General features: G+C 44.1%; 1 protein-coding gene across 1 annotated transcript in view; it reads left to right on the plus strand.

Moving 5' to 3' along the window:
• Window positions 1-22,009, plus strand: part of CPLX1 (complexin 1) — a 258,708-nt gene that overhangs the window by 151,134 nt on the left and 85,565 nt on the right. The window contains exon 2 of the mRNA XM_019555142.1: window positions 11,414-11,589. Within this exon, the coding sequence (XP_019410687.1) occupies window positions 11,414-11,589 (176 nt within the window). The remainder of the gene's footprint in view (window positions 1-11,413; window positions 11,590-22,009) is intronic.

The raw sequence follows: 22,009 nt of genomic DNA on the forward strand, positions 1-22,009 counted from the left end.
GCATGTTACCTGCATTCTTGACCCACAGTTCCCCACCTCCTGATGCTCCTCACTCCCAAGCCACAACCCTGCCCCCCGCCAGCCCTGCTGGTGCCCCTTATTCCTGACCTGCACCTGTAGCCCCCTGCCCCTCCCAGCCCTGCTGCCCACACAGATCCTTGCTGCCCCAGAAGACCCCACCCCTTCACACCCCCTTCCCCCGCTGGAGGGGGAGGCACTTCCCCCACCTCCCTGCCCTGCCACACCACATATACATACACAAACAACAGTCCCCAAGCCCTGGCTCTCCAACTATCATCTCCCACAGACTTACCTGCCTGCAGCTGCCAGGGTGTGTGCACAGACACTCATGATGCCCCTGTCTGCAATTGCCTTCTCCCATTTCCCCCACCCCAGGCAGCTCCTTGCTGGGGAAGGCTGGGGAGTGCCAGGGAAAAACTTCAATGCTGTGCAAAGGCAGAGCAAAATCCTGGACATTTGCTGATATTTTAAAAAACATGTGGACAGAGATAGGAGAATTCAAAAAGAGGACATATTCAGGAAAACCCAGACATATGGTAACCCTATGTAAACTTAATGTAGCTTTATTCATACTATCAGGCAGGTCAATGATTTTTAAACTGTGATGATCTGTGACAGTTTACCATATGTCTGGGTTTTAAAATATCAACAAATATCACAAAGAGACTGGGGGAAATGGCAGAATGGGGCAGGATGTGGTGTCATGCTATTGCTGAGCTGGATCAGGTTTCCTGACTCTGCATCAGTCTTCAGGACAGGGGTAGGGGCTCCATGGCAGAAGAAGTGATATGGAAGTGTTCTTTGATTAGGAAGTCTGAAAATCACTGAGCCACATGATCAGACTTGCCAACAGCAACTTTAGTGTGGGATTAAACACCAATCCAAAGTATATTTCTGTTCTTTTCTTTTTAAACATTAGAAGCACTTACATCAAGCACCTGTATCATTGCCCACACATGATCAGCCACATTTAGTGCTATGTACCTTGCAATTTGCTGATTAATGAAGTTAATTATGACATTCTTATATATCTTCCCAGATTTGGTTGTACTGTCCTACATACTTTTCTGCTACTGGAGGTTGTACTGCTCCTTACATCCCAGGGCTCTTAACAAGATTCCAAATGTTCTGATGCACTCTGGTGGTTTCCATGGAACTTTAGATTTGCAGGTTTTAACTTTTGCTGCTCTTGCCCTGTCTTAAGGCCAGTATATGCTACTCCAAAATGAGTAAAGAACTAAAAACTTACTCTCTGCATTTGTTATCCAGCAGTCTCAAAGCACTTCACAAAAGAAAGTCAATTTCAGGATCACCATTTTAGATGGGAAATGGAGAAAGAGATTTATCCTAGCTGACCCAGTGCATTGGTTACAGGACTGGGGATATTTGTCTATTTTCTTGACTTCTAACCCAGTACCCAGTCCACTGCACCATTCTACTTCCCTATGGAACCATAACATTAATCTGTACAACTTATTTATCAGCAGTAACTTAGAACATCTGGAAGTATCGTTGAAGATGAGGTATAGTAGGCATGAACTTCTAAACAGAGTTGCAAAATGGGGCTAAATTTTTAAAGATTTTTAAGATCCTCTCTACCCAAAGTAGATGTGATACAACCTAAACTAAAATGCACTATATTTCACAAGTGCAGTGTTCTGTTACAGATTTAGTGCTAGATCCTATGCCTCCACACTTGAACCATTTGCGGATGCTACTATGTATTTATTGTTTACATTATGGTAGAATCCAGATTCTTGTCTCCATTTTGGCTCTATTGTGCTAGATATTGTATAGACATACAGCAAATGGTTGCTGTCTTAAATTTCTTGTTATCTTAAAGGTCAAGATGAGTCAAGAAATAAGAAAGTATAAGCAGGGAAGGAACAGGAAGTAATAATAGATGAGCTGCATGCATGGCTCACAGCTTTAGTTAGCCCGTCAGTAATTCAGGCCTCCTTCCTCCAGCTTAAACATACAATGGAGGATTGATCTTTAGCTTTTGGTCCTCAGTACAAAGAGGTGAGGTTACCACCTCATCTGAAAGACATCTGGAAGTTCTGTGTTAGGCTGATTTAAGGCTTTAACCTCATCTCAGTTCTAAGTGTTGATCTTCTGTGTCTAATAATACACCTAAATCATTAAAGCAACTTCTGGATACCTTGGAATTGACTGAAAAAAAGCTGAGAATTTCTATTTATTTACAAAAAGTGATAAATTTCCTTCCATCAGGCCCAAGTAGCTCATCTATAAGGTGAAAGTAAATTTCACCTCATAGTTTTAATTTGATTTGTGGTATTCTTTTCATATGCCTTTCAATAAAGCCATGAGCATGGGACCATTTCATCTCAATGTGGATGTCTCTGTTGGGTACTTAAAACAGTCTTTTTCAACAGAATATTTGAGCACGTCACAATATGTAATGCATTACTTCTCTCAACACCTCCATGAGGTAGGGCAGTAGTTATCAAGCCAATATTGTTCACTCTCTTTTACAGAGAAGGGACTGAGGCACCAGGATTCCTTTGTGAACTTTGCACATCACTTAGAATTTATAGTGGAAGTAGATGTTGAAGTGGGCCTTCCAGATCTGAAATTAGAGCTTTAACCACCAAACTATCATCCTGCTGTTTCCTGATTGTATAGAAGTTATGCTTATGGCTTAATGCAGAACAGCTGGTTTCGCAGTCATGTCAGCTTTGTTAACTTTGCTAATAAAGTTGTTCACTTGCTGTATCTGGGACACAGAAAAAGTGGAGCTAAAAGTTCACATATAAATGCAATCTCTTGCTTTGCTTATGTCTTTATCTCAATGTTTTGTATGTAATATTTTTTGTGTACCTAAGGTACCACCTCCTCCCTTATGTTGCACTGCAGTCCCTAAAATCAGCCAAGAGCAGCCTCCTGCAAGTACCAGCTGTGTGCCAAATCCATTTGGCAAAAACATGGCGTGTGTCAGAGCACAAGCCTGGGCATCTCCAGGAAATTCTGATTCCCTCCCAATTTTGGAGGGGAGGTTTGAATGAATAATTTCACTCAGAATGCACCCAAATGAAAGAGCTGAAATGTCAGTCTAACAGTACTTTGCAGAAGAGACCGTTAGGAAGGCAGGTTCATTTTCTGGGCAGCTTTGGCACACAGGGTAGCACTGGCTTCTGTACTCTTCTTGGTGGCAGCACAGCCAGTCACCAGCTTGTGGCAACAGAAATTATTCTCCTATCCCCATCCACCACCTCCTTGGCAAAGGCAGTGCTTAGGACTGCTGCTCCAGTTGCTCCCTCTCAGTTATGCCAATACTTAGCACAAGCAGGAGGAGGCAACAGGGGAGGACTCCTCAGTCTTCCTGAGAAAGAAGGGCAATCAGCTAATTACCTCTGGTGTCTGTACCTGAGCATGGGAAACAAGCAGAAAGAATTAGAAGGGGTCACAAAAAGGGACAGGGGAAGAAGAGAACTTGAGGATGGGTAGGGGAGAGACTGTTTGCTCGTCTGGCAGGAAAACTGGGGGGTTGGGGGTTCCTGGGGCTACCTTGGCAAATGACCTTGGCACCGGGTAGGAGAGGGGATGAGCTCATTGCCATCATGCTTAGTGCTGAGCTCATTGGCATCACTGCTGATTGCGTAACACTGAGCTCAGCCTCAAACTCATTGCTGATTGGCTGGGAGCCCAACAGAGCAGAGCCACATTTTTGAAATAGGAATTTCTTTTTTGTCAGTCAGAAAAAAAAAAAGACATGGGGCAGACAACTGCTACTGATGTTCCTGCCTGTTTCAGGGAGGCAGGGGAAGGGAGGGCACTGTGGGCTTTGAAGTAGCAATCAGAGGCCTTGGCAGCAAGGCCTCTGCTGCTGCAATTAAACCTGCCCCTAACCCAATCAGGGTGCGGTGGGGGGACACATTCTGAGCGTGAAAATGGTGGCTCCTGCCATGATCAGGCATGTTAGTGAGCTGGTCCCATGATTTAACCCAGCCAGCACCGTGCCCTTCTTGTGAAGAAGACTAACAGCATACTGGGCTACATTACCAGGAGTGCTTCCAGCAGATGGAGAGAAGTGATTATTCCCTTCTACTGAGCACTGATGAGACCATATGTGGAGTACGCAAAGGTCTCTCTTTATACAAGGTTTGCGTCCCAAAAAAACTTGCATGAAGTAAATTTGCAAAAAGCAAATCCATTATTACATGTCATTAATAGGGATATGTACCAGCCTTACTCTACTGCCCCCCACAAACCATGACAAATTCAAACAGTAATCACACAATACGGTAACTGTTGCATGGAGAGGCTATGAGCTCCGTGCTGCAAGCAGCAGCATGTGCAGGGGATGCATCACCAGCCGGCTCTCCTCCTCCCCTGACGAGCCACCGGAGTCTCTGTCCTGCTCCCTGCTGGGGCCCTGCAGCTACACACTGGGTCCCCATGCCCCAAGCACCCCCTGGATAGACAGCAGCCCTAGTCCTGCCCAGCTCCCTCCCTACAAGGTCCTCAATTCCCCTCTTCCCTCCCACTTACCTGCTGGAGCTGCCCTCAAGGCTACTTGGGGCCATGTGCATGTACTGTATGAGCACTTGGTGCCCCTAGTCTTATTACCTTCCATATGCTTCCTCCCAGCTCCCTGCAGGCTGGAACTCTGCCAGCCTGCAGGGAGCTCATTGCCGGTCGACTTTGGATTTTTCTCGCACGAAGCTAATTTCTGGCATAAATAAGGTTGTCGCATATAAGCAAATCTGCACAAAAAGAATTTGCATAAAGACAGACCCAAGTGTACTGCGTCCAATTCTGGGGACCCCACTGCAGAAAGGATGTGGATGAATTTGCAGAGTCCAGCAGAGGGCAATGAAAATGATTAGGGGCTGGGGAGCATGGCTTATGAGTAGGGTCTGAGGGAACTGGGCTTATTTAGTCCACAGAAGAGAAGACTGAGTGGGGATTTAATTGCAGCCTTCAACTACGTGAAGGGTGGTTCAAAAGAGGATGGAGCTACACCACCACTGTTCTTGGTGGTGGCAGATGACAGAACAAGGCGCAATGGTCTCAAATTGCTGCAAGAGATGCTTAGGTTAGATATGAGGGGAAACCTTCTCACTGGGAGGGCATTAAAGCACTAGACCAGGTTACTCAGAGAAGTTGTGCACTTTCCGGCCCTGGAGGTTTTTAAGATCCACCCTTGGGTGGGGTGATCTAGTTGGGGATGGTCCTGCTTTGAGCAAGGGGTGGATTAGATGACCTTCTCAGGTCCTTTCCAACCCTAATTTTCTATGATTCTATGAATTATTCCACTGAAATCCAACTGAGGGGGCAAGTCTACCTCCTTAAGAGAGCATGCTAGAGTGCTGCCATGAAGCATGGCATGCTTGCTTCACATATGCTTCAACCTGATTGGTTGTCATGGCGATATCTTTGTGCAGTGCCAGGCCAACACTGAAGAAAGGAAGCTATGTTACACCTGTTTTGGGGTGAGATGCATGCAAACCAGGCATATTGTGTCTCCCTGTGGTGTTTCCTTCCACTCTCCCTAGATCATAAGCATTGGTCAAGGAGTAAGTCATTCTTGTCTGACCTACTCAAAGGAAATGTAATTGGATTTACAGATAAAATCTGGCCCCCAACATAAGGGCTTATAGGAATTAGAATGAAGAGATCTCTACATTATCTAGCCTGTCCTGCACAGGTCATTTTAGGATTGCTTCCTGCAACATATCACTTGGTGTCAGGCTTGTTGGCTAAATATCCCCATGCTGCTGACCTAGCAGAGACATGCTTATAGTTTTTTCTGGTGTGAGATTTTGAATCATATTTTTTAAAAAACATTCTAATTTTTACTACTAATAATAGTATTGTGTCATGCTGCAGAGGAGACAATGCATTTGGGGGTTTGTCTTATGTGGTAGAGGCTGAGGGAGTGTTTTATAATGATATCAGGGATATATTTGGTAGCCGTGTTGGTCTGAGACAAAAAGAAGCGTAAAACTCTAGCACTTTTGGTTCAAAGATGATACCTTTTATTAGACCAACTAGGAAATCACAATATAATTTTTTGTGAGTTTTAGTTGGTCTAGTAAAAGGTATCATCTCTGAACAAAGAGTTCTAGAGTTTTGCATTTCTTTTATGATGATATGAAGTCCATCACTGTCAGGATGAATGCACTGAGTGGAAATCAGCGTTTGAATGAAGAGAGAGCCAATCACCTGTCATTTTCTTCTGTTTAACAGTTTGCATCAGAGAAGTATCATGCTTTTTGTCTTCTTCTTTAAACAAATACTTAAATACAAAGTGAAAATTTTATCTTAGTCTAAGTCTAGATGTAGATCTGTTGCTTATTGAGATGCTGGCTATGTCAGAAGACAGGTTATTAGTTCTGTGCTATTGTTCAGATCTTATACTAGAAGCCCCTTGATTTCAGATGAGAAAAGTGAACTGGTTTGGGGTTTTGGTTTCTATTTAGCCCTGAAAATTTGAGAGGATGGAAATGCATGTACTGTGTATTTGGCAGATGGCTGAAAGTGGTTCTATCTACCTAAGTGTCCCTTTGGCAAGGCAGCAAACAAAAGGAATGTTGCTACACTCAGAAAGGATTACTTGGAGGCATTCATGTAACATACGCATGACTTGGCAAGATACAAAAGCTATGAATAAAAGTATACTGATAAGAAAACATAACCGAATCCTCTTTATATTTTTCCTCTTTAATGGCATCTGCATAAGAAAGCCTTTTGTGCATTGAAGTCTCAAAATAAATACATCCCTGGTTTTCCTTCCAAATGAGCAAATGGTGAATGAAGATTTTTTTTTTCTCAGAGGAGGAAAATAAACAATTCTATAATTATTGCTGCAGTCTTTTTGAGCAGGTTCAGCTTTTTGGTACAAAATGGATATTTTTTAAAGGTACTGTGATATTTAATGGGAAGACAGTAAACGAAATGGAGAAAGACGCTGTATGTTGTAGATGAAAGCTTAACATTGGAGCCTTGAAGAAAATACTCTTTTCAGTAGTATGTAAAATGCTTGCTTAGATGTGAAATCAGGCAAGTTCAGTGTAGAAGCAGGACACTTTTGAAGCTATATTGCAAAGAGAGTTGACCCTTTGGCTTTTCTATCTCTTTCTCCCACAAAGCACTCTGTGATTAACGTCAGGTGTTCAGATGACTGAATCAAAATCATGCTGTGTTTTCAAAACTCTGTGACATCAGGTTGTCCCTTCTGTTAGCTCTAAATAGGACTAAGCTACAAATAGAATGATCATACACTAGTTTTTTGGTTCCTCAAAATGAAAAGTGAGGTAAATTGTTTAAAATGTTCATGGTTCTTAAGTTTTATATTTCCAACTGGTAAGATATTTTGAGAGTAGGCCATAAATGCTTACTTTGTGAACTCAGGTCATTTTTGTAGCATGGGCACCCAAGTTGTACCCTTAAGGTTTTCCTGTGCATGCAGTATCTATGCAAAATCTCCAACTGCACAAAAATACTGGCATCTGCAACTGAAAACAGGTAGTTCCGTTAATCTATTTTAAATGTAGGGGGGGAAAAACAAACCCTCTAGCTTGTTTTGTCCTCTGATGTGACCTTTATCTACCTTTTAGCTCTGTAAACAAGACCTAACCACTCTCATTTGAAGAGGCCCTAGGTCATCTATATTTTATGGAAGTTTCCTGTATCTTCTTGCTTACACAATTATTTCCAGTAGTTTTTGATACTCTTTAATCCTGCAAATCCTTTCTTTAAACCCACAGTTTCCTCCAATCCCCCAGCATGTACCCAAGCATGGTAATGCAATTATTTTTTTAAGTAAATGTGAACCCTAAATCAGTGAGTTACTTCAGCAGGTGCTCAACTTTAAGCGTAAGACCCATATTGACTTCAATGGATCTGCTTGTTGCAACATTTAGGATCACTTTTTTCTGGTTTTACTGGTTCAGGTTCGCCAGTGAGAAAAATAAACCAAACAGGAACCAAAATAGCCTTTATTTCTTATCAGCTGGGTGGTAAGTCCAACTGAGAAGGGGGAGTATGTGAGGATACATATCTAAAGTTGTTCATCTTTGAACCAGCAGTCACAGGCTAACACATGGATGCACACAGCAAGATAATATTCCTTTCTTTTGCATATCATTCCATTAACATTTCAAACCAATTTCTACATTCTTTGACTGCCTGGCATCTTCCAAGGTGCTCAGAAACCTATACTTGGGTTGAAGTGATACTGAATACAGAATAGTTGGAAATTTGGCAGCAGGCCTCACCTTCACTCACCCCACCCCAAATGTCTGGTCCCTCTGGGAGCCCTGGAAGCCAGGTAAAACAGCTCCATGGTCCAGATACAGCCCATGCGTCATATGTTTGATACACCTCTGTTGGAGGTTAGTTGTACCAGTTGATAGAATTTAAGCAGCTTGTGGTCTGATCTAAACTTCTTCCGGGCATTTGGGACTTGTGCAAAACCAGCCTGAAATTCTGGGAACTACAGCCGACTCTTTGATATCCCTTTCACACTGCTATATCCAGAAGCACTTGAACATAACAGAGAACCCATCATGAAACGCCACGACTTGTAAATGGCTATAGTAGAAGCTTTAAATCTAATGAAATAGGACATAGTACTGTGAAGTTTAATCACAGGCAAGACTCCTATAAACAATTAACCACCTCTCTCTCCTAGTCATCTGTCACAGTGTCACATCATGTAGCTTGATTGTGGTGGAAGATGGTAACACTCAGATTTGTCAAATAAACAGATTCAAACAACTTTTCCTCCTTCTTTCTTTCCTCACACCTGCCTACTGGTCTGAGTGCCCTAGTGCCACTATTCTGTACAGAGAAAGGGAGCAGTTCCTTGTACCCTCTTTCCTTCTACTCAGGAGAGAACACAACGTAAAAACAACTATATTAACATTAGTAGGACAGAAAGTAAAATGTGTGTTCTCAGTGGGACTTAATTTCAGTAGAATAAATTGATAACTTAGAAGCATTTGTGTAAAATATTGTAGATCCTTAGGGAAGAAACTGTACAGTATCAAAATAATTTGAATTCAAACACTGTATGCTGGGGAAGGCCTCTGCTGAACCCAGATGTGCAAGGGGTACCACTTGTGACAATACATCCTACTCTCTCCCCTGGCTCACATGCAATAATGTCTGGAAAAAATGGCAAATGGCATTGCTGGTCACATACCTAGGGTGCATCCAATGCCATTCTTAGCCTCTGGCATGCTTACTTCCACACACCCAGTGCCACCCAAAGGGTGGCCACGTGCCATTTTCTCAGCGTTTGAACTGAGCAGAAGCAAGTGGGTTGAGCATGTTAACATAGCAATGCTCCCTAGCATATAGTGTGTGTGTGTGTGTATATATATATGGCATTTTGATCCCAAATCCATAGGAATCCTTCCATTGACTTCAGCAGGCTCTTGATGAGACTAAAAGGAACGAGAAGTTAGTGGTTAGCTATGTGCAGATTAAATGAATGCTGCAAAGATGCATCTAGAGACAACAATGGGAGCTGATAAAAACTGCTTGTTCATCAGTATTTTTACCTTGTACACAGCATTCCCTCTAAGCTGCATGGTGTGCATGGCCATGCAGGGGTGCCTGGCTGTGCAGCATGAGTGTGTTTGTGTGGCCATGCACTCCACATAGCTTAGAGGGAACACTATTCATACAGTTAGTCCCCACATGAAGTTATCACATCTCATCTGACTGAAAACTGAATAGTTTTTAGTACTCTTTTAATGAGATTTAGAAGAACTTTCAGCATACTGTTATTTAGCATGCCGTAAAAAGACCAAGCCCCAAAAAATCCAGAATAGGCAGAGAAGAAACATTCAGGCAAAAATTTAAAAAAATGATTCCCAGTTCTCAAAAATATTTTCATGCTTGCTGAAGGCATTTTGGTGACTCGAAGAACCTACATTATGATGCAGAGTGAAAGCCTTGATGATACAGCCTACTTTGCCCTTCATTTCAGAACTGCTGATGGCAAACTGATAGCAAAATGCTCTGTAGACTGATGATTTTTTCTGTCTAGGGATAGGTTCTCTGCATTTCTATAGTCAAAAGATTGACAACAGATTAATGATCACAAAGGATGGTCTCCTTTCTTCACTGAGCATTAGAGGGCAAGGTACCCAGGACTGATTGGTGTCTGCATATGTATTTTTATCATTCTTTCCTTAGATAGGGTGATACCAGGCTGAATTGGCACTTCACATTCCAGTCAGTTAAAGACACCATGGAGCAAATGAAGGATCCAGAATATCACAATCTGCTTCCTGCTCTCTTGGGACAAAGTGACTTGTGCTATTAGTGTGCCTCTCCATCTCTGCTGATTAGAGCTGCCCTGCCTTTTCCCCACTCACCCTCTGATCACTGTCATGGGGAGGGGGAGCATAAGCCTTGAAGTGGCTGCAGGCCTAGCCTGCATGGGCTGGGGTGATGTAGATTAATCAGCATGTGGGAGTACCTAGAATATGCCCAGAGCAGCATGCAGCAGGGCTTAGTCATTAACCTTTATGGCATTGGTATGTATCTCTGCATATATCACTGGGTTAGAGCTGAGAACCATTCTAACTTGGGATGAGATGGAAGCATCATAGTAAATGTCCATGCAACAGCTCTGATGGATCACCAGCAGCTTTGATGTTAGACGTGCCTCTGGCCCAGATGGTGAGCGGCCCGTGCGTGGCCATGCAGGGGCAGAGGGGCATGCAAGAAGCCTCCCCACTTGCATGGCTGTGCAAGGGCTGTGCACAATAGCGGAGAGCTAGCTCCAGAGAGCACAGGGGCTGGCAGCAGGAGACTGAAAGATGTGTGGGGATGACACAGGACCCTGGCCCTAATGCAGGGGCCAATGCACTGGGTTAACCCTATTGATCTTGTATCGACTGCCACTCCTGAGGAGACCTGGCTCTGTAGAGCCCCCTAGGTCCTACAGTTATGTCCAGCCAACCACAACTAAGCTCTGAAGGCATGTAATACTAGTCAGTAGGGGTGATGATAACAATAATTTGTTTTCCTTGGTCTGCTTTTGTATTGTTGGACTAAGGAGCTTCCGGTACTTAGTGCACCAGGTAAGCTATGGGCTCAGTTGATCACACAGTGAACTGCCAGGTAATCCTTACTAAATGGACCAGACTTATAATTGCAGGATGACAGGAGGTGATATAAGGGGCTCACCAAGAGCATATAGTTTGGTATAGTTTGCTGTTTCCTTTGCAAGGGGCTTTCCTTTACCTGCCTCTGAACTTGGCTTACCTCTCTTTCTGCTGGAGAGACCTTTCTAGATGCAGAGGACATGGGATTCACTTTTAGTTACCAAAAGAGCAGGAATGGAGGAAAGCTGGCATTTGGTTTATTGAACATCAATCAGTTTTGACTAATGTGTGATTGCTTTTAGGGGCAACCAAAGACATGGGGAAGATGCTGGGTGGGGATGAAGAAAAAGATCCTGATGCTGCCAAGAAAGAAGAGGAACGACAGGAAGCCCTTAGGCAGGAAGAGGAGGAAAGGAAAGCAAAATATGCAAAGATGGAGGCTGAAAGAGAAGTCATGAGACAAGGAATTCGAGACAAGGTAAGTGTCACCTTCTAACTGCACTAACTGCAGGGTAGATATGCGGTTTTATAGATATGCACCTTCATCGATATGCACCTTTATCTAACTAAGTAAGATATATGGAGAGAACACAAGCTTTTCTGAACCCAAGTTCACCTGTGCTAGGTCATTGCTTTGCTGCACTCAACTTTTAGCTTTCACTTCTGTTTTGAACCTTTGCCACTTAACAAGTTTTGTGTTCAAGAGCACTGTCATATCAAAATGCCAAATATGAATGAATGAAGAGGATTGTTGCATTTTTTTCTTTTTTACATCTTGAATGACTTTGTTACTTTTCTTGTCATATCATGACAGCATAAGACTCTCCAAGGCCATGTCACTGGTTTATACAAAACACCATAATTCAATCTGTTTTTGTTCTAAGTGAGGGTGTTCTAATACTCAGTGGGCACCTCTACACATGCGTTGACTCCAACCTAGATTTACTGAGCAGTAAGATACTGTGCACTAAGGGACTTTGGGCAGGTGTCTACATGTGCAGAGATTAGGGAGAAAATTTGCTCCCAGATCCCTGCAGCCTTGCAATGCACTCACCGGGGGTGAGGGGATGGAGCTCCAAGCTCTGGCTGCAGCTGCCAGCAGGCTGGCAGCCCTCTTTAAAAGCCAGCCCCACTCTCTGCTCTCTGGGCAGCCTCTTCTTTTGGTTAGGAGCAGCATGGCAAGTGCAGAGGCAGCACATGGCAGCTTTGTTTGTGCCTCCCTGCACTTTGGCTGCCCCAGCCCCTGGCAGTGACAAACAGCTTCCTGGGATCTTGCTGACCACTGTGATCAACCTACTGGCCTGCCAGAATAACTGTCACCTGGCCCACGGCTGTCTTGCTCCTCCCAGTTCCCTCATGACCAGCGACCACCTGCCCAGCCGCAGCTTACGCTCCCAGGGCTACCACTACTAGGGATGCCATTGAGTGGCTCCAGGATGCTGCTGCTGGGGCTGCCATCACCCCCCTGGGCCTCCAATGCCACTGCCTCTTGGCCTGCTGCCCCACCCACCATTGGTGGCAGCACCTTGTCCAGCACATCTGGGATGATAAGCAATGGTTAGATGGCTTCTGGAAGAACCAGTCCACCTTCTGGGACCTGCTGTACTATCTCCAGCCCCACCTGGAGTGCCAGGACACCAGCATGTACTCAGCCCTCCCTGCTGACATCTGCCTAGCTCTGGTGCTGCAGTCTCTGGTATGTCATTCACCTGTTTGGCATAAGCAAGACCACCACCAGGGAGGCTGTTCTGGAGGTGTGCAGTGCCCTCCAGGATATGCTGGCGGACACTGTCCTCCATGTCCATGACTCCCGGGCAGTGGTGACAGGGTTCCATGCAGTGGGATTCCCCCAGTGTTATTGGGGCCCTGGACTGGACCCACATACTGGTCACCTGCCTGTCCCATAGAGACTTCGCCTACTCAGGAGATTCTACTCCATGGCCCTGCAGGCCATGGTGGACCACCAGAGCACATTCATGCATGTGAGTGCCCATGTCTTTTGCAGCTCTGGCCAGGCGGGACTGATGGAAAGCAAGAACTTCACACAGGAAGTGCTGGACCTGCACCTGGGCACCATGGCCATCCCTCCCCTATTCATCAGGGACCCTACCTACCTGCTTCTCCCCTGGCTGATGATGCCCTACACCAGTCACCTGGATCCCCACCAGGCCCACTTTAACTAGTGCCTGGGCCAGATCTGTACCCTGATTTAGTGCTCATTCGGCCACCTCAAGAGCTTCTGGTGCTCCCTCACTGCTCATCTTGAGGTCACCAAAGAGAACCTCCATTGGGTCATCATTGCAGCTTTCATGCTGTATAATATCTGTGAGGCCCAGGGAGAGATATTCCATGAAGCCTGAGTGGAGGAGATGTGATGCAAGGAGGCAGCCTGACAGTGGGAGCACCTCCTGTGGTGGCAGCAGCAGGTCCTGCCTGACAAGGACCCAGAAGAGCTACACACCTGCCAGCAGAGGCCAGGGCACTACATAGAGAAGGCTCTAGCAGATCACCTCCTGCAGTTCTCCCCACTCTAGCTCTCCTGCCTTGCTGCCCACAAACCCCCTAGCCCCTGCCCACCCCCAGCACCACTCCCATGGCAGGCACCCATACAAAAAAGAAACCTTTATTCCCCTCACAGCACACACCCCCATTCCTCCCCCTCTCCCTTCAGCACAGAGCCCTATACCCTGTCAACACACAGAGCCCCCTTCTCCTCCTCGCTCAACAAACAGAGCCCCTCCACCACCCTCTCCACCCACCTCCGGGAGCGGGGGGGTGCCAACACACCCGCGGTGGGCAGGGCCCCCCCTGGAGGGCTGTGGGGAGGGGGGGGAAGCGGGCAGGGGGCCGCTCGCGAGGCGAGGGTCTGGCCACTTCCTCTTCCCTCTCCTCCCCCGTGCCCGGGTTGACCTGGGCCCCGCCGGGCGACTTGGGCACGCAGCCGGCAAACCGACTCCAGCCTCTCCCTGATTCCAGATGCTGGGTCTGTAGAGCCAGGAGACAGAAGCCTTTTGTGAGAGTTTGCAACATTTCTGGGATAAGGTGCACTGTACCTGGAGCCATGCACTGCCCAACTTAGATCAGGGGTCAGACATGCGTGGGTGCCCAGGGACCACATGGTAAGTGTCATGGGGGAGAGTGGCTGGAAGATCCCCAAACAACAAATGAGGATCCCCTAGGATGGAGATCATGTACAAAAGAAGAAAAAACAAAAATAATCAAAGAGAAACACTTACCTGCAGCAGGGTCCGCAGCACAGCTGGAGCGAGGGAGGAAAACCATGCAGCTTGTGAGGCCCGCCTTTATCCAGCTGAACAGCCATGAGCAGCAAAAGAGGCTGCGGAGCAGAACAGCAGGCGGCTGGGCTCCGGCATCTAGTATAGAAGATGGCCAGCCACTTGAGAAGGTACCACAGGATGTTGGTAGTGGGATGCCTCTGACAGCATCTGAGGAAGGTAGTACCGCATACCGTGCTCAGCGGGGTGAGGGGAGAAATGACCCGGGACAAGGGACTGCGGTCAACCGTGGCCAGACAACGGGTCAGCCCCAGTGAGATCCTAAGGGGACATGACGCCCTGTTATCCTAGCAATAGGGCTGGGGAGAGGAAACCGGATGGGTCCTTCCTGACTTCTGGTTTGTTTTGGCTCCTTTTTGTTATCTCCCTCTTGGAGGGGCTGAGAGATAGGGTGAGGCGGCACAGGCAAAACAGCTCTACAGCACCTTTTTTTTCCCTTTTCTTTGATTGATGGTTAAATTTAGAGTCCCTGGCCTGATACTGCTTTATGGCAGACAGAGGCTCTGCTGAAGCCAAATGGCTAAGTGATATGAGTTATCTCAGGAGGAAGTGCTTAAGGTGTAATAAGGCTACAAAGATCATCGAGCTCAAGAAACACAACATCATTGGGGTGCAGTCAACAAGATCTGGTGACCTGCTGAAAGGTTGGCGCAAGGTTGGGGTGTAGGGGAGATAGAACCCCGTGGACTCCCCATGAAAGAGGACCCCTGGGTGGTTTGCCCCCCTACTAGAATAACATTCAAAGTTGTGGCAGGCAAGTCTGAGGGGAGGCCACCCAGGTGATAAACATCTACCATCAGGCTTACAGGAGACCGCAAGACGTCCACTGCTGGCCATCTGGACCAAGGCTACGTGCAACCAACTGCTTGAAGCCAGGTGGACACAGTAAGTCAAGTGTGCAGGCCCAGGCCCAAGTGGGCACTGGCTAAGGTCTTCATTTCATCTTGCTCCCCTGTGGCCTGTGGCCCACTGCTGCTAGCCCCAGGCAACCTGCCTCCTCTGGCCCACTCCCAGGGTGGAACGGGCCAGGCTCCTGCAGGTATTAAATTTAATCATGATTAGGAATTTTTCCTGCTTAGTAAGTGTACACATGTGGAGAACCACATGCTTACTGTGCAGTAAACTAGGCAATGGTGCAGTAAAACATTGCATGTAGATATACCTAGTGTATTGCTTACATCATTCTTCTGGAAAAAGAAGTGATAGCTTATCTCTGCTTTTCATGCTTCCTAGTTCAATGCTGGCTAATAGGGAATTTGTTCATCTAAGGAAGGAGTACAAAAAATATTAATTTTTCTGGAAACTTTAAAAATCAGGAGATCTTGATTGGCATCTCCTTGTTTTTATTTTCATGGGAGGCCCAGTAAAAAAAAAAGACTGGCAATTTTTTTTTTATAATTAAAATAACAACATATAGGAGTGTTTTAAACAGTAAATGAAAAATATAGACTTTTGTTTGAGATGATGATGTAATTTAACATTATTAAAAATTGTTAGTCAAGGTTATCAGTCCATAGGGTTCCTTGTGGAAGGGAGAGAGCTGTTCTTCTAACCCATCCTGGTAACTAGGGCAAGAGTTAATCAGATAATTAATCAGTTAATCCATGATAATCAGCTCCAACTTTTAAAAGTATGAATACCCTTCCAAGGGGGGCAAAATAACAGGAAGGATTAAAAACCCTTCAGGAAGAAGCTCTGAAATTGAATCAGCTTGTGAAAAAAGTCAATAGTCTATGGAAGACGTCTCACTGGCACTTAAGTTATATGTCTAAAGATAAATAATAATAAACAAATATTTTGTATAGGGAGACACTGGCTCAATTTTCAGAATAGATGCAGGTCACCTGTATAAGAACAATATCTCTTAGACTAAGGTCTTTATGAGCTCATTTTATTAAATTGTCAGAGAAAGTCCCTGTGTGGTGTCTCCTTTTTGTGAAGATTACGCTCACCTCAAGAGGGAATCCCAACATATAACAGACAGCATCCAAATTAGGTAAACACTTCCAAACATGCAGTTAAGATTGAGGAAAGTAGGAAGGAAATTGGAGTGATATAATTCTAAGAAAAGATACTGCTGTAACTAATTTATCTCCTTGTGATGCTAGTAGGCAGACACGTTCATATGTTCATTAATGAGAACTTACAGAACACTGCAGAGAGGTACAGAATTCCCATGAAGCTAAAATATTATGGGCTTAGACCCAGTTCCAGCAGATTTACTTGCATGCTTTGCTGACTTGAGGCTCTAGGCTATGCCAGTAGGCTATGTGAGATATGAAGGGAATAAGAGAATAATGAATTTCTTAGTGGGAAGCAAATGATTTCATGGCATCTGTGACTGTCTCCTCCAATGCTGCTAAAGTATCCTTGTAACCAGACCTCAGTAGCATCCCTATCCTTGCTGTAGTGTGAACTTCTGCGTAAATATTTAGGAAATTTCAAGTATACACTGTTATATATCAGAGGCAAAGAATAGAATGTATAACACCTTTGGGAAGGATTCTGGCAGTGTTCTAGTTAATTTATGTCGAATTATGTAAGTATGTTGCAGCTTAGATTTAGCTGTATCAAGTAGTGTGTTGGGGAGAAACATCTCTTGGAGAATGTCTATACTCTTTAGTGATATTCTGCAGTAAAGGTCATATCTTCAGCAGGAATTACTCTAATGATATCAAATGGAGACACACCAGAGCCATTTCATGAAATGAAGGCTGAACCTCAGGTAAGCAACAGAAAATATGGTGTTTACTGGTGGTAAAGAGGATGTGTGGTTTGCATTAAAAGACTTGTTAAGACATAAGGTACTCTAGCCTTTTCATTTGGTAATCTTGACTATAATTGCTAAAAGCCTGGCTATTTCCTGAGGAATTGTGAAAGAGGGATATAATCTTTAGAAAGGAGACATTAAAATGGAAATATTACTGTGCCCTGACACAGAAATGAATTGGATGATATAACAGGTCTTCTTTGTCTCCAGCTACTGTGAGATGATTCTAGGAAATCTGAAATAACTTGAGAAGGGACAGAAAGAAGCTCTTCCTCTTAGAGAATAACACAGTTTTTTTTCTTGTCTTAGAAATGACCTTGATCTCTAACAGATCTCTCTAAGCCTAGAAATACTGGTGGGGGGCGGGGAGGAATGTGGCATAACTATAGCAGGTCAATTGAGACAGCTGACCTGGTTGCTAGCTTTGAGGGGAAAGGGCAGAAATATAACTGCCACTGGGAATTGTACAATCACAATTGCAATTGCATCAGTTGTGCAGCAGTAACTGGAAATCACTATTGCCTCTGTACCCTGGTTGCATGGCCATGTCATTATACTATTGTATATTATTGCTACAGGGCATCTTTTAGTCAGCCTGTGTGTTTCTCATGTGGTTTCTAACATACAGATAGAAATACATATTACATGCTTACAACATTGTGAGGGAGTGCACTCTATGGGAGGCTCTTAGGCCTGCAGCTGTAGCTACTTGGGTGTACCCAACTGAGGGCCTTGCCCTACCCCAGGCCTGGGCAAAATCAATGTGAGGAAGAAGTAAAGCAAGGAAAGTAGGCTAGAAGCTGGGTGGTCTGCTCACTTCCTTGGGTATCAGACTTGACTTGCTTCCACAGCCTGTATGAACTGAGGTCTAAGGTTAACACTTTATGCACTTGGATAAGGTGGGCCATACTTACTTTCCCTCTGTTATTCAGAGGCAATGTTAAAGTGGACATCCACTTTTGTTCATTTGCTTTGGCCTCCATTAATGTAGGTCTTATACAAGCATCATAAATTTACACACTATTAATAAGACACATCTCTTCTGGGAAGCGCTTTAAATTTTGAGGAAACAAGGCAAACACAAAGCAAGTCACAGGGCAGTGGTTCAGGAGCTGAGGTAGGTGAGCCACTCAGAAGGATGAGGATGAATAGCTTGAAGGTTATAGATTACTGTTATTATTATAAGTATCCTCCAGACTGCAATAACTTTTTATCTTAGCTCCCAAGATGATAAATTGAGGTAGCTGCATCCTTAGCTAAACATTCCAGCTGGGTGAAATTTCTCGGATGAGTACCTTATTTTAATTTTCAGTATCTGAACTGAGACACTGATACCTATGTAATGGGAATAGCATCTCTTCTTTTGCCATCTGAGTGAACATTGATAAATCCTGTTCTCTGACTGGTTCATATCCTTTTCCTTCTCTGCACAAGCATTCCTTTGTAAAATCTCTCAGTCAAGTTGCAGTTATGTCCATGTACACGTGTGTGACAGGGGAAGCCATTTGCAGGGTCCCAGTGCCATTTTCTCCCCAAGGGCCATTGCATTTAGTAATCAGGATATTGTTGCCAGCACCCTCGGGTCCAAGGCAGGAATAGCTAATGTAGATGATGGTGTCCTCACATCAAAGTAGGATGGAGAACGATCAGGCCAATAGGCACCTGACTGCCCTTAAAATATGAACAAATTCCACCTTTAGTCCCACAAAGGTCTTCTGTTCAGTACAAAGTCACTATCCTTTGTACTGTAGTTCCCATCTGTATTATAGATCACCTACCTATCATGCATCTTGCTGTAAAACCTGCTTGTCTTGTTCTGTTGTAGTAAAACATAATTGTAGAACATAGTGGTCTCTTTAGGGCGCATCTACATGTGCATTAATGCACATTAGTTAATGCGCAATTAAATCTAGTACCTCCATTGTGAGGTACTACAAAAACACACATTAGCCTGGCTTAACATGCATTAATTAAAAAGCACACTCTTTAAGTGATGCTTAATGTGCACACTAAGAAAAACGTTTTTAAGTAATGGTTTAATGTGCATTAAAATAGGCTAATGCACATTAAAGCACATGTGTAGCCATGCCCTAAGACCAATATTTGCCAGCAGATGCAATACAAGAATGCCTGAGATACTGCAGCTGCCTCTGAATGTCATCATGGGGAAGCATACCCCTACAGACAAGTCTTTGACCAGAATCATGTGTGTGGCATGTGAAGTATAATTAATAAACTTTTGCTGTATTAATTAAATCCTGTGTCTTGAAAACAGAAGAGAAACCTCCATTATCTCAGTCAGCTGAAGAGAGCCAACACATATAGACAGATAATTACGTTTGCAAACCCTTCATTAAAAAAATGCTGAAGCACTCAGCAGATTTCTGCCTCATTCCTTGCACAGGAAGAACAAGGCTCCTGTAATGAGCAGCTATTCAAAATTCCATGTTAGCCTTATCAATATACGCCTCTCAGGTGCACTGTTCAAACCATGCTTTGCACATAGAATTATTAATTTCCTGGTGGGCTTTTCTCAGCGTTATGATACAGGTGTGCCATTAATTCATCCTCATGAACCCCCATAAATTGGGAATAGAGACGCAGAGAAATCTGTGCCAAGATTTTACACTAATGTTGGCTGCCCAGTTGGAGAAGTACATGCCTTGACATCACCAACCATTCTATATCAGTTTATTTGTTCAAAGCATAGCCCCAACAATTTTCATCTGTGGCCATAAATGTTCAGCAGTTCTGCTTATTACACTACAAGGTCTCAAGTTGGGCTGATAGAAAAGGAGAGAATACACTTGGAAAAGTTTGGTTTACATGATTTGGCCAGCATCACAATTGAAGGGAGGATGGGATCTAATATTTCAGGATGACAGTTGCCTTAACCAGGACTGACCTGTCTTTTCTGGCAATTTCCTGCTTCATTCACTACACACCTTTTTATTCTGCAAAAAATAAAGCATAGGCCTTACAAACAACAGACACATCAACCACATGACCATGCTACATTTCCCGAGCACTATCCATCCTGCGCACTGGTGAAGTCAGGAGACGTGTGGAAAAAATCCGTATGTATTTATGTCATTTGTATCCCTGCCAAGGGAATGAATTAAAATAGTTAGCAACCTTACTTCAGGTAATTCTTAATGTTTGTGTACTTACATTGGAAGTGTCTCTGTTTTTTTAATAGTTATTCTATTTTATTTGTTTTATTGGTATTAAATTGCCTAGACTTTGAAAAAGCAAACAACAGAGCCATAAATTCCAGCAGGCAGCATCAGATTGACACTTCTAGGGCATTTGTATACGATTGCTGTGCAGCGCTGGACAGTTTTAAAATCACACAGTGCTGCGGTGCGTGCAGTTGTATAAGTGGCAAAATGCGCATGAGCACTAAGAAAATGGCAGCGGCACACTTTTGAACTAAAACACATTGGAGTTGTTTTAGTTCAAAAGTGCATTGCTGCCATTTTCTTTGCGCTGATGTGCATTTTGCTACTTATACAACTGTACGCGATGCAGCGCAGTGCGTGTCAGCTCGCATGTGGGTCAGACTCAGTTAATCAAGTCTGCTTCATCCTGCCAGATCTCTGATATGCTGAGGAACAAAAAGGTATGTATATAAATGTTCCTAGGGTTTGAACCTTTAGATCAGCTGCCTGGATTCGTATCACTTGAGCTAAGGGAGCAATGGGTATCAGTAATGTGTCATCCTGTATACAGGTCACCTAAGGGGGAGATGAGGAAGAGAACATATTTTATTACGTGGGCTTCATAGAAATTTTCTGACAGTAGAGGAATGGTGAGATCCAATTCCATTCCCAGTTCCTGAGGGGTCTGTTATTTAGCGGTAAGAGACCTTCTGCCTCCTCCCTTACAAGTATGATCCCTCTGCCTTCATATTTGTCCCAGTAGCAGTATTTCTATTAATGGCAAATTCCTATAATTTATAATAGACAATGAAATCCTTCATTTCTAGGTAGTCTTGAGAATCACAGCCAGAGGCAAGGATTCTGCAATCTTTGCAATTTTTAATTGAGAGGAAATTGTCTTGTCTCAAGAAAAGCATGGAAACTTTGAGCCTTTATAGAGGTCTGAAGAATACATGATTTCTGGCTCTTCCAGGATAAATACTAGGGGCAAGGGTTTCTTAGAGTGCTACTTTTATTAGATCAAATAGGTTGTTGGGGTAAAGTTAGACAATCTTTTGAATGCAAGACATTCTTCCTTAGTTCTGATCACAAGGATCCAGGCACAGCATAGTAAAAAACAGCAGTGGGGGAAAGTGAGAAAAATTCCCAGAGATAGCACACACACAATTGGCAAAAGAAAAGAAGCTGATTACTGGGAGATCAAGGCCTATCGAAAGGGAGGAGGGCCATTGTCACACATCATGTGTGGAAAGAACTCAGGAGTCAGATAAAACATAATGTGTTATAAAACCAATATTAGTGTTTTGTCTTTGGTTCTTAGTATACAGGCAGCTTATGAATTTTTGTTCCTGAATTTGCCTTTTATAAGTGTTAGGTAGATTTCCAATGAGCATGTGGGTAGTGAAGTCAGGGGAGAGTGGTTTTTTGCTGAAAAATGTGCTCCTTATCATGTACACAGATGCATGTGTGTGTGTTTGTGTCTGCCCATCCTTTGTATTTTTCCTGTGAGAGTTCATTCTGGTGCATAGTTGATTTTAGTTACATCCATGTAGTTGCCATGAGGGCATTTGGTGCATTGGATCAGGTATATTACATTTTGGCATAATTTCTGGACCATCACAGCTAGAGCATCACTCTTTCATTACCATCATTAGGACAGTGACAGCATTT

Source organism: Crocodylus porosus, unplaced genomic scaffold, assembly GCF_001723895.1.
Source record: "Crocodylus porosus isolate Cpor-Errol unplaced genomic scaffold, CroPor_comp1, whole genome shotgun sequence".
Lineage (NCBI taxonomy): Eukaryota > Metazoa > Chordata > Crocodylia > Crocodylidae > Crocodylus > Crocodylus porosus.